This window comes from Tamandua tetradactyla, chromosome 17 (assembly GCF_023851605.1).
Source record: "Tamandua tetradactyla isolate mTamTet1 chromosome 17, mTamTet1.pri, whole genome shotgun sequence".
Lineage (NCBI taxonomy): Eukaryota > Metazoa > Chordata > Mammalia > Pilosa > Myrmecophagidae > Tamandua > Tamandua tetradactyla.
The window spans coordinates 74,881,028-74,894,591 of record NC_135343.1 but is presented as its reverse complement, the minus strand read 5'-3'; the positions used below and the strand labels follow the sequence as shown (position 1 = coordinate 74,894,591).

The window sequence follows — 13,564 nt, the reverse complement described above, 5'->3', positions numbered from 1 at the left end:
TTAGGTTAACAAAAATCCCAAAAACTGTTGGCAACTGCTCTGGGGAAAGAGGCACTGCCATGCAATGCTTCTGGGCATGCAAAAGGGCTCAGCTCTGAAGGGGTATTTAGCAATAACTAATAAAATTACATATGCATTTGTCCTTTAACCCGGAAATCCCACTTCTAAGAATCCATTCCAAAGAAATAAATTATATCTGGCAAACATAAAAAGAGATTGCAAAAGATTTCAATTGCAGCATTATTTGTAACAGCAAAATCGAAAAAACCAAAATGTTCATCAACATGGGACTAGATGAACAAATTAGTGTGCGTTCACACAGCGGAGTACTAAACAACTGAAAAAGGAATAAGAAACATCTCTACATACTACTATAAAGTAATTTGTAGAATATATTGTGAATGAAAAAAGCAAGGTCAAGAAAATGTCTAAAATATGCTGTGTTAATCTAAAAAAGAGGGGATTAAAATTCATATGCACACATATAAATATATAAATACACAAACACGCATATTATACATATGCTTGCATTTTTTAGAAATGAAAGGATAAACTGTAAAATTAAAATTGTCAGTAGGGAACAGGTCAAAGGGGATGGAGACAGAAGCTAGGCAGAGTTGTTTTGCATATGTGATTTTGGAGACCTGTAAATATTTTACATATTATAAAGCAATATTAAATGTAAAAACTATACCTAAATTTTGAAAGTAAAATGAACTTATGTACAGATGCAATTTGTGGACATAACCACACAGAGAGGAACTACTCCTGTTGTCTTTAAAACCCAGTAATTTGGACGTCTGTAGTGAGATACCCTAATGACAGAACGATAGCCCCCAAAAAAGGCTGTTTTCAGTAAAAATGTTAATGATAGCAGTGTCTATTATTATTATGAATCTGCTGTGTGTTTAAGGTGGGATAAGGCAAACGATAATTATATTAGCTTCAGTGAGAACCAGAGGTAAACAAGTTAATCATAAAGCCTATTTCAGCGCGGGAGAAAGGAACTGCAGTTATAATATCAGTGGGGCTAACAAAAGGAATAGAGTCCTGAAATGGAATTGGAAGGATCAGTAGGCAGTGTCTATTGTAAAAACCTGGAAGCAAAAACAACTCAATAGTAATCAATGCTGCTAGCACCCAGATGGTGGTTTCTAAATGGCATTTCCCAGTAACCAGAACCAGGGATCAGTTGGAGAAATGGCTGATCCCAAGTTGGGATGGAGGAATTACAAAATAACTCTGGATCACCCTCTCACACTAGAAGACAAGGAAGCTAGCAAGACCACTAGAATCATGTACAAAGGACTCAGGAATCAAATGGAAGAGGCTGTCTCTTGCCAAAGATGGGATGAGGTGAGCATCAAGAAGGAAATTAACGGCAATGGATTGAACACATCAAATATGTTTGAATCTTTGACTTTCTAATGATATTGAATACAAACACTTCTTTGGCCACCTTTGGAAAATGGGAAGGAGCCCACTTATTATTTTGAGACTTGGTAAATAAAGGGAATCAAGTATTCATCCTGCAGAGGATAAATCCTATAGAAATATCCCAGGTAATAAATGCAAAAGGGATGATATTAGGATATCTCCATTTTTTTCAACCCTTCATCAAGTAATGGATCTAGGATCATTTGCTGCTGCTAACATCACGAAAAGAGACAACCAGGGTGCAAGGGTCGTTCAGTGGTAGAATTCTCACCTGTCATACAGGAGACCTGGGTTCGGTTCCCAGCCTATGTGCTTCCCCCAAAACAAACAAACAAACAAAACAAACAAACGAAAAATTCAACAAATGCTGCAGTATCGGGATGCTCACATGGAAAAATAATGAAATATGACCCTGCCATACAGCACAAAAAAAAAAAAAAGACAATCAAAAATTTGTGTCTCCTGATAAAACATCACAGGACCAACTGTGGTCGAATCAGATCAATCCTTCATTTCTAACTGCCAATATACAGGAAATTCCAGGCATCCAATCAGCAAAATCCAGACTGTGAGAAATTCTACAGGACAAATGGTCTGATTGCCTCTCAACAAATTGCAAGAAAAGAATGGAGAAGGAAACTATAAATTAGAAGTGACTTAAAAGTTATACCATCGAATCGCAAGGTATGGACTTTCGACTTGGATCTCAATTCAAACATCCACAGTGGGAAAAACAATGCATAGCATAGTAGGAGAAACATGAACAGCGCCTGAGAAACTGTGGTCATTATTTTGGTATGGTGATGGTACTGCAATTATGTTTTTTTATACGAGTCCCTACTTTAAGAGACATGAAAATATTTAAGGGTGAAAAAGCTATGATGCCAGGATTTACTTTACTAAAATCTCAGGCAGTGGGGCGGGGTGGGGCATGGTGAGTAGAGGTGAAACAAGATTGGTCATGAATTGCTTTAGCTGCAGTTGGGTGGGAACTATACTTATGTATAAAAATTCTACATGATAAAGATTAAAATACATAATTTTGAGAGAAAAAAACAGAAGAATGATTGCAGTAAGAAACAATTTACATAAAATTTTTTTAAATAATGTAACATTGATTACAGGTGTATTCATAGTGATAAGAATGTAGAAACAGAGATGGAAAGGATATAGATCAATTTCAGGGCAGAGGGTGCCTCTAAGGATGGAGGGAGGGGAATGGGTCTAACCAGGAACACAAATATGACTTCAAGTGCAGCAATAAGGCTTTTATTTTTAAAAATCTGAAATATATGATGATCTTAGCATCTGCCAATTCTTGGCACTATTGCACATCAATATTTCTATCGATTTCAGTAACGGTCCATACATTTGAAATTTATCATAAGGAAATTTTGTGGTGTAGAAAATAATAAGAAATTTAGAAGAGAGGGAGGTCAGTAAAGCCAGAGGACTCGGCTATCTCACTGATTGCATTTCATTAATCAGTGTCATAATAAAAATTCAAATCAGGTTTCTAAAGTAGAGCGGTGACAACCCTCTCACCCCTTCACCCACCTGTGAATCACCAGAAAAACCAAATAAATGCCACCAGCATTTGGGTGAGCCACCTAAGGCTGGAGACACAGCTTGATGGCTGCTGACATTTAGCATTTGTGTCCTCCAGCACTGCTCCACTTTGTCCCCACCATGTCTTCATGATGGTTCAGAAAGAGCCGTTCCTCACCTGTTTCCAACAAGGACTGTGATTCCCGCTGGAGGTTCTTGGAAGACACATTACGTTGCAGCTGCCACACAAGACCTTAATAGATTGGACGGTTTGGGTTTGGTTTTGCTGTTTAAAGACTAATTCCTTTTGTCCAGCATTTTGCCAAGTGGTATAATTCTTAGCCATTCCTTCCTAAGCCATGTGAAACAAAAAAAAAGATCATATCCATTTAAAACCCTGTAGCTACACCCCAGACTGTCTCTCCAATATTTTGAAATATGAATCATAGACAAGCTTTGGGATCTTGAAATTAGAGACCTGGAAGGGCCCTCCAGAAGTCATCTGATTCTGCTGCTTTATTCAACAAGAGAAATGCCTAAATTAACCAGGGCATGATGTTTTTTATCCTATCTTACAAGATATCAGAAATGCAGGTGCCATATTTACCCTTGCCAGCTTCTACCAGGCTTTACTTCTGTACCTCTGAACCTCTTTACTTCTGTGCCTTCTGCCCATGCCTTGTACCCCACTCCCACACACACTGCATTCAACTTCCTTAACAAATACAAATCGGCTATATGCCAAGTGCAATGGGGAGTAATGTGGATACAGCCAGGGCCCCTGCCCTCAAAGGGCTCTGGTGTAACAGAGCTCAGGAAACAGGCAACACAAATGCAAGGTGATCACTGTTCTCCTAGGAGGACTATGGGGTCCTTTGGGAGCTCACAGGTGGGTGAGCTAAGACTTGAAGAGTCAAGGAAGGAAGTAGCTTTCAAGCTGACACTTGAAGGAGAAGCTAGAGTTGCCAGGGGAAAGGCATGAAGAGTTGAGAAGACCGTGATCTCTCAGTTCCTTGGCCTCCATCTCCAATGACCTCCTCTATTCCACCTCGCCAACCTCTCTACCTTCACACTTTGCCATAATCCATAATTTCACTGTTTCCAAAATCATCAATTCAGGCTCTCCACGTGGACTGCAGTCCTTACCTCTTTACAGATTGCTGGTTCATTCATTCCCCCTAAGACCTTTCTTTGACTTCTTCAAGACTGCCAGACTCCACTTTCTCCCAAATCATCAGCCCTCTTTTCTTCAATCATCTCCTAGCTGGTGACATTTCCTGTGATCCCTCACAGCAGTAACACTGCCATCAATACTCCAAAACCCTCTGCTCCCCTGTCTCATATATACTCCTTTGGTAAAATTCCGACAGAAAACAAAAACAAAACCAACTACTCTTCAGTGCCTGCACCTGAACAGTGGGGGAGGGTGGGAGAAAGTCGGACTGCAGAGTAATGGTTTCCAGCCCTAATCATCCATAATTGCTGACTTCAAATGGGCTCATAAGACACCTACAACCTGCCAGGCCTGGCTGATAATTTACTTTCCTGCAGTATGATGATCACAGTCTCCCGCTCCTGTTTCCACTTCCTCTAGCTTTCTTGGGAATCTTACACTAGTGATTATCTTTCTCTTTTACTTCATCTCTCTCAACCAGATCCTTTCCATTAGACAATCTTTCAACTAATTTTAGTTTTTGTCAGAGTGATACAAGCACACTGAAAAAAAAAAAAAAACACCGAAACACTATAGTGGAAAGCAGAGGCTGCCCCCACTCATTTCCCACTCCACACTTCCATCCTAATGGCCACAGAGGGCTTACCTCCATATTTCAAAAGAATATGCTTGCATTGCCAAATCTTCTGGCATATAAAACAGTTTCTATTAAATCAATAGCCAGTATTGACATAATGACTATTCAAATATCATTTATTGTTGAGACAAGTTGTGAATTATGATTGCATTTCACTTCTCATATCATTTCTTGTAAGAGTAAATAATTGTCTTGTTTTTGTAGTTGTTTTAATTTTCTATATAGTCATAGTTTTTTTTCCCCAAATGTGCCATCAGATGTCAAATGCTCATCAAAAATTCTCCAATACTCCAACATATCAAGTAATCTTTCAGTTTCAGTTTTCCCCCTTAGAGAATTCCTTTCTGCAGCCCCCCATCCTCTAAATACAACCTGGACCTTCTCCACTCTCGACTTGGGTGAGCTGGGTCTGGGTAGTTCCTTTTGTTGGTCTCTTGTGTTGAATATTGTTCTAGTTTGCTAGCTGCTGGAATGCAATATACCAGAAATGGAACAGTTTTTAAAATGGGGGATTTATTAAGTTGAAAGTCCACAGTTCTAAGGCCATGAAAATGTCCCAATCAAAGCAAGATTATAGAAATGTCCAATCTCAGGCATCCAGGGAAAGATACCTTGGTTTAAGAAAGGCCAATGACGTTCAGGGTTTCTCTCTCAACTGGAAAGGCACCGGGCAAACATGGCGGCATCTGCTAGTTTTCTCTCCAGGCTTCTTGCTTTATGAAGCTCCTCCAGGGACATTTTCCTTCTTCATCTCCAAAGGTCTCTGGCTGCATGGGCTCTGTAGCTCTTTCTAAAGTGGCTGCCTCTTGAAGGACTCCAGTAAGCAACTCCACCTTGAGTGGTGGAGACACACCTCCATGGAAATCATCTAATCAAAAGTTACCACCCACAATTGGGTGAGTCACATCTCCATGGATACTTTAAAAACTCCCACCCAGAAATACTGAATGAGAATTAATGGACATGGCTTTTCTGGGTTCACAAATCCAAACCAGCACAAATATCACTTTTCTGGGACCCACATCTTCCTGTGTCTTGGTTTACACTCAATATGATGAAGCAATCCTGCAACCTCCTCCCAAGAATAGGTGCAGGAGAGGTTTTTTGTTTGTTTGTTTTGTCTCTGTTGGTATAAATTGCTTTTATTCTATCATTATCCTTAGTAGTAAGTTTGGTCTCACTGCTCTTTCCAAATTTATAAACTGGCATTTTCCTGTAAGGAAGAGCTCCCTTCCCTCTTTCACTTAATCTTTATAATAGACAAGAGGTAACATCAAACACAGCAGGGGGCTCAAAACACCCTGGTCAACAATAAGTGCTATAATAAAACAACTTAGCGTTATATTTTTTAACAGCAGTAATGTGTCTCAAATACTTATCTGCAGTCTGAACTTCAGCTTGCCTTCATGATATCTCCTCACCTCAGGATTAAGCATACCCAACACAGAAGTCACTGAGCAGCCCTTGAATCTGTTCATCACCTTTATTCCTATCTTGGTGTCACCAGGTATCAAAACTGGAAGCATGGGGACCATTCTCTGCCCCTTCCTTCTCCCTTCACCCTCATTGCCAACAGACTCACACCTCCAGTAGGCCCTACCGGCCACCGATGCTGTCTCCTCCCTGTCATTCGCATAGCCTCTCTCTCCATCCCATTGCCAGGGCCGTAACTCAGACCCCTGTCTTTCCACCCCTAGATTACTGCCTTTTCCTTTTTATGGTCTACCTGCCTCCAGGCTTGTCTTCTTCCATATCATCAGAGTCAGAAGTGGGCTTTTAAAAGGATATCTGAGGTGGGCCACAGTAGGTCACCAGGCAGAGTTCTCGCCTGCCATGCCAGAGACCTGGGTTCACTTCCCGGTGCATGCCCATGCAAAAAAGAAATGGTATCTATAGGGTGCATGGGTGGTTCGGTGGTAAAATGCTCATCTTCCATGTGGGAGTCCCAAGTTTGATTCCTAGACCATGCACCCACCCTCCCACCCTCCCCCCACAATAAAGGGTATCTGAGCACATTGCTCCTCTACTTTAATTTTTCAGAGGCCCGCTTTTCCTCGGGAGACCAAGTTCCAATTCCTTAGTACGTATACAAAGCCTATCACCATCTACCCCTTTTGCCCTCTCTGGACCCCTCTCCTTAGCATCTTCACAGTCACTCTGTGCCATCGCCACATTGCCAGGGTAGACTTGAGTTCCCAGCATGTGTAATGCTTATGTGATCACCACTGACCTTCTCTGGATTTGGTCCTCAGACAGTAAAGGTTCCTAATGCTGCAGTTTTCAGATTATTAGCTTGAAAGATCCCAGTAGTTAATGATCTATAAGTAAATATCTAATTTATAGGGAAGTTCCTTTTTATTGCAAATAATAATGCACATAGCCCTTGTGTATTTCATCTATCACATATTGAAGTATAAAATATAAATTTATCAAAAAGAAGTCACTTTTTGGTAAATTTTCTAATAGGACACTCTGTAGGGATTATTTTGCAGTGAATCACTGTTTAAGGCACTCATCCTGAAAGTGTTGCTGGAGGCTCAGAATTCAAAATGAGGTGGATCCAGGAACATCATTCACTACAGAAAAGACCTCTTGGCGATAGAGTACAGAATTGAAACGTCACCTGGCAGTTAGTATTTAATGAATACTCACTCTGTACACACTTAATTCTCCACTTTAAAATGGCAGTGTAGGCTCCTTTCTGATGAATGCCTGATGCCCCACCCCCCGCTCTGGGGATATTCTGGTTTTGAATCAAATCACGAGCCTTTTGCAGAATTTTCTGCCATAGGCTGATTTGGACTCTCTGACAACATGAATAATGATCTACAAATGTACACAAAGCTAACAACCCAGAAACGGCACAATCTAAGCGCATTTTAATTATTTGCAAAATTGTCCCTTAGGTCAACTGTTTGCTGTGTCCCCTAGGTCCAGAATGCCAAGCCGCAGGTGGACACCCACGCCCCGCCGACCTTCTGCCACCTTCACCTGAAACTCAAGAAGCTGAAGGTATCCTTTCAGTTCCACTTCTAAGTTAAGAGCTAACTAGAACATGTGCAGCTAAAAACCCAGGAAAGTGGAAAAGGCAGGCCTAAAATGGGATAAACAAGTAATTCATCAAAGTCACAATGCAATCTAGGATGCAATTAATGTCCGTTACCCTGAATAGAACTGACTGGTAATTGGCACCAAAGATCTGCCTCACGTCTCTGAGGAAAAAGAGGAGGTCGGAGGGGAGAAATGCATGGACGGGTGGCAATTTATATGGCACAGTTGTAGAGTCGCTGGTATCATTCCTACAAACCCGACCATTTCTTGATCACTTCAGAATATTTATTTCTTGAAGTTTAGGCCCCCTGGTGTGGGTAAGAATCTCATGGCTATGCTGATAGCGAGGACCCCAAAAGCAACAGGCCATGGGGTTTTTGGAGATTTTTGTTTGTTTGTTCGTTTTCATTAGAGAAGTTGCAGATTTATAGGAAAATCATACAGAAAATACAGAATCCCTATATACTCCCCCTGTAACACATCCAGTTTTCCTTATTATTAACGCTTTGCATTAGTGTGTGAACACAAGTGATGAAACAATAGTATTATAATTATGCTATTTACTAGAGTTCATAGCTTACGTTAGGGGTCACAATCTTTACAGTCCTATGGTTTTTTAACAAAGTTTTTTCTAGCAATATACATTTATAATCTAAAATATGTCTATCCTCATAGACCATGCTGTTTTGATTACTGTAGCTTTCTGCTACATTTTACTGTAGCTTTCTACTACATTTTAAAATCAGGAAGTATGAGTCTCTCAACTTTGTTTCCTTTTTCAAGGTGGTATTGACTATTCAAAGCCCCCCTACCTTTCCATACAAATTTGATCGTTGGCTTTTTCCTTTCTGCAGTTGTTGGAATTTTGATTGGGACTGTGTCGAATCTGTAAATCACTTTGGGTAGAATTGATATCTTAACAATATTAATTCTTCCAATCCATGAACATGGAATGCTATTCCATTTATTTAGGTTTTCTTTGAATTTTATAAGTTTTTGTGTACGAGTCCTTTACATAGTTGGTTAAATTTATTCCTATATATTTGATTCTTTTAGTTGCTATTGTAAATGGGATTTTTTCCCTTGATTTCCTTTTCCATTGTTCATTATTAGTGTAGGGAAACAATATTGATTTTTGCATTTGATCTTGTACTCTGCCACTTTGCTGAATTCACCTATTAGCTCTAGTAGCTTCATTTTGGATTTTTTCAAGATTTTCTCTGTATAGGATCATGTCATCCACAATTAGGGAAAGTTCTACTTCTTCCTTTCCAATTCAGATGGCTTTTGTTTGTTTTTCTTGCTTAATTGCTCTGGCTAAAACCTCCAGTGCAATGTTGAGTAGCAGTGGTGATGGTGGACACTCTTGTCTTGTTTCTGGTCTTCGGGGGAAAGCTTTCAGTCTTTCACCCTTGAAGATCATGTTAGCAGTGGGTTTTTCATACATGACCTCATTATGTTGAGGTTTCCTTCTCTTCCTAGTAGTCTAAGGTTTTTTACCAAGCAGGGTGCTGCATTTTGTCAAATGTCTTTACTGTATCAATTGAGATGATCATGTGTTTTTTCCCTTTGTTCTATTAGTGTGATACATTATGTTAAATGATTTTTATATTGAATGACCCTTGTATCTGGGTAAATCCCACTTTATCATAATGTACAGTTCTTTTCATGTGCTATTGGATTCAGTTTGTTGTATTTTGAAGAGGATTTTTACGTCATATCTATAAAGGGTTTGTCTGTAACTTTCTCTTTTTTTGGTATCTTTAACTGGCTTTGATGTTAGGGTGATGTTGGCCTCATACAATGAGTTAGGAATTGTATCTTCCCTTCAATTTTTTTGAAGATGTTAAGCAAGATTGGTAATCAGTTTTTCATGGAATATTTGGTAAAATTCACCAATAAAACCATCTTGTCCTGGGCTTTTCTTTATTAGAAGGTTTTTTTATTACAGATTCAATCTCCTTACTTGTAATTGGTCTGTTGAGAGTTTCTATTTTCTCTGGAGTCAGTGTAGGTGGTTTGTTTCTAGGTATTTGCCCATTTCATCTAGGTTATTTAATTTATTGGTGTACAGTTTTTCATAGCATCCTCTTATATTCCTTTTCATTTCAGGGAGTTGATAAAAATATCCCTCCTTTCATTTCTGTTTTTAGTTATGTGTGTCCTCTCTTTTTTCCTTTGTCAGTCTAAAAGTTTTTCAATTTTATTGATCTTTTCAAAGAACACACTTTTGATTTTATTCATTCTCTCTATTGTTTTTTTTAATCCTCTGTTTCACTAGCTCTTTCTAACATTTATCATTTCCTTCCTTGTGCTCACTTTGAGTTTAATTTCCTCTTCTAGCTCCTCTAATTGTGAGATTAGGTCTCTGGTTTCAAATCTTTATTTTTTAAATAAGCATTTAGAGTTATAAATATCCCTCTCAGCAGTACCTTTTCTGCATTCTATAAAAGCAGTCTGCTGGGTTGTGCTTCTGTTTTCATTCACCTCAAGATATTTCCTAATTTTTCTTGTGATTTTTTTCCTTTGGCCCATTGGTTGTTTAAGAACGTGTTCTTTAATTTCCACATATTTGTGAATTTTTCAGTTCTCCCTTAGTTATTACTTTCTAGCTTAGTTCCATTGTGGTTGGAGAAGGTACATTGTATTATTTCAATAATTTTGGATATTTAATAATTTAGGATTTTGAGACTTGTTTTGCAACCTAATATATGGTCTATCCTGGAGAATGACCCATATGTACTAAAGGAGAAGGTGTATTCTGCTGCTGTTGGGTGAAATGTTTAATATGTCTGTTAGGTCAAGCTGGTTTGGAATATTTTCAGGTCTTCTGTTTCCTTACTGATCTTCTGTCCAGATGATCTATACATTGCTAAAAGTGGTGTAATGAAGTTTCCTACTATTAATGTAGAACTATTTATTTCTCCCTTCATATCTGTCAAAATTTGCTTCATATATTTTGGGCCTCTGCCATTAGGTACATTTTTGTTTATAATTGGTACTTTTTGTTGAATTGACCATTTTATCATATATAGTGACTTTCTGTGTCTCTCATAAAAGTTTTCGACTTATTCTGTTTTCTGTGATATTAGTATAACTATCCCAAAATTCTTTTGGTTACTATTTTTTTCCATCCTTTCACTTTCAACCTACTTTTTATCATTGATTTGTTTTTGAATGGGTAATACATCCACATGCTTCACAATGAGAAAGGAATCAGTGAAAAGTCTCTTTCCTACCCCTGTTCCTCAGTCATCCGGTCTTCCTCCCTTGAAGCAACCAATTTTATTAGCTTCATGTAGACCCATCCCACAGTTATCCTTATTAGTTTCAGGGGTTTATACAGGTGTTGAGAATCCAGATTTTAAAGGTTCCTCAAAGAATTTTGCGACCACCCAGCTAAAACAATACACAATTAGTTTTAAAGTAACTGGAATTATTTTTTAGACTGTGATTTCAAATGTTGAATTATGATAGTTACCTTTTGTGACTTAGGTAACCTTTGAGTCTCATCTAATTCAGTGTCTAGCATTCTATGTTTCTCATTGATTGTACAAATATATACTGAATGGGTATGGTGACAACTTTAAACCAAACCAGCTCCTGGCCTCATGTAGTTATTAGTGGAGGAGACAAAAATTCACCAAAATAAGCATATGATTTCAACCTACTTTTGTTTTTGAATTTCAGGTGAGTCTCTATTAGCAGCACATATTTGGGTTATGCTTTTAGTATCCATTTTGCCAGCCTCTGCCTCTCCCTGGACAGTGTAAAGTAACTACTGATAACACAGAGCTTTCTTCTGCCATTTTGTTATTTCGTCTTTGTTGGTCTTAGACTTTTTGTTCCTCTGTTCTTCTGTTAATGCCAACTTTAATATTTTTTATACTATAAAAATATATATCATTTTGAGACCCTTCTCATATATTTCTGTATACTTTTCATGTATCTTCTTTGTGGTAACCAAGGAGCTTAAATTTAACACCCTAAATTTATAATAATACTTGATTTGATACCATCTTAACTTCAATATCATACATAAACACTGTTCTTATACCCCTGCAATTTGTACTTATTATAAATTATATTTTTATATATTGTATATGCAAGAGCACAAATTTATTCTGTTTATGCATTTCATTTTAAAACTAGTAAAAAGTTGAATTACATGCCAAAAAATACTTTAAATAGTACTGGTATTTTTAATTACCAATGTGGCCAACTTCATAAGAGATCTTTATCTCCTCATGCCACTTTGATAAACTGTCTAGACCTTTCCTGGCAGTCTGATTAACCACCTTTACCATTGCTTGTAGGGCAGGTCCAGTGGTAATAAACTCCCTCAACTTTTCTTTATCTGGGAATGTCTTATTCCTCCCTCATTTTTGAAAGAAAGTCTTGCAGGTATAAGATTCTTGGTTGCAATCATTTTCTTTCAGCATTTAAATATCTCACTCTACCATGTCCTTGCCTCCCTCGTTTCTGATGAGAAATTGGAACTTAATCACCTTGGGACCTTCTGGTACAAAACATATTGCTTTTCTCTTGCAGCTTTTAGAAATCTCTTTTAGTCATGGACATTCAACAGTTTGACTGCTATTTGTCTGGGCACGGCTCTCTGAATTCATCTTATTTGGGATTCACTGGGCTTCTTGAATATGCATATTCATGTCTTTCGCTAAATTCGGGAAGTTTTCTGCCACTCCTGCCCCTTTCTCTCCTTCTCCTTCTGGGAGTCCCCATAACGCATACACTGGCATGCTTGACGGTGCCCCACAGGTCTCTTAGGCTCTTGTCACCTTTTTTTCATTATTTTTCTTGCTCCTCAGGCTGAATAATTTCAGTTACCTTGTCTTCAAGTTCACTGAAGCCAGCTACTATATGCTGTTAAAACTTTCCAGGAACATTTCCATTTCAGATAGTGTGGTCTTCAACTTGAGCATTTATGTTTGATTCCTTTTAAATTTTGTATCTGTTGAGATTCTAATATTGTTTATTCATTGTTTTCTTGTTGCTCATTAAACTTTCTCAGACTTTTTCTTTTATCTCCTTGAGCATATTTAGGATCATTCTTCTAAATCTTTGTCCCATATATTTAAAGTCCTCTTTGTTGATCTTCCTTTGAATGTGCCACCATTTTCTGTTTCTTCGCCTGTCTTGTAATCTTTATTTGCACACATTGTACATTTTAATATCTTGAAGTGTAACTCTGAACCGTCTGTTTCTTAGGTTTATATCCAGCTAGTGATAAGACAGAAGCTAACAAAAACAAACAAGCCAACACAATAAAATATCCTTCACAGCCTTTGCAAAATGGCTCTGCATTGACGGGTGCATTTCTTCAGAGTTTAGCCCTCCTACGAGATGAACCCGAGGTGAATGTTAAGTGCAGAGTCTTCTTCGTGTCTTTTCTGAGCCTGTGTCTTGTCCTGGCTGGTGCTCGCTTGTGGTCTTAGGAATTTCCCCATTTCCAGGAATTCGAATACCCACTCTATTCCCTATGGAATCGTATTTCTCCTCCTCCTGGGTGCTCTATTTTATGAATTAAAACAGGTAATTCTTTACCCAAGGCTGCTTTGCCTTAATTTTTTCTTACACTGCTTTAGCTTTCCACAGACTGTTTCTGCCTGCAAGGCAAGTTCTGGTAGGGTGAGCCAGAGAGTTTCCTGGTTCATTTTCCAGCTTCCATCTGACAGATTAGTACTGACTTACAGGTA

General features: G+C 38.4%; 1 protein-coding gene across 1 annotated transcript in view; it reads left to right on the top strand.

Annotated features, from left to right (window-relative positions):
* The window catches only part of CFAP97D2 (CFAP97 domain containing 2), a 36,377-nt gene that overhangs the window by 19,818 nt on the left and 2,995 nt on the right, over positions 1-13,564 (top strand). The window contains exon 3 of the mRNA XM_077135129.1: positions 7,728-7,808. Within this exon, the coding sequence (XP_076991244.1) occupies positions 7,728-7,808 (81 nt within the window). The remainder of the gene's footprint in view (positions 1-7,727; positions 7,809-13,564) is intronic.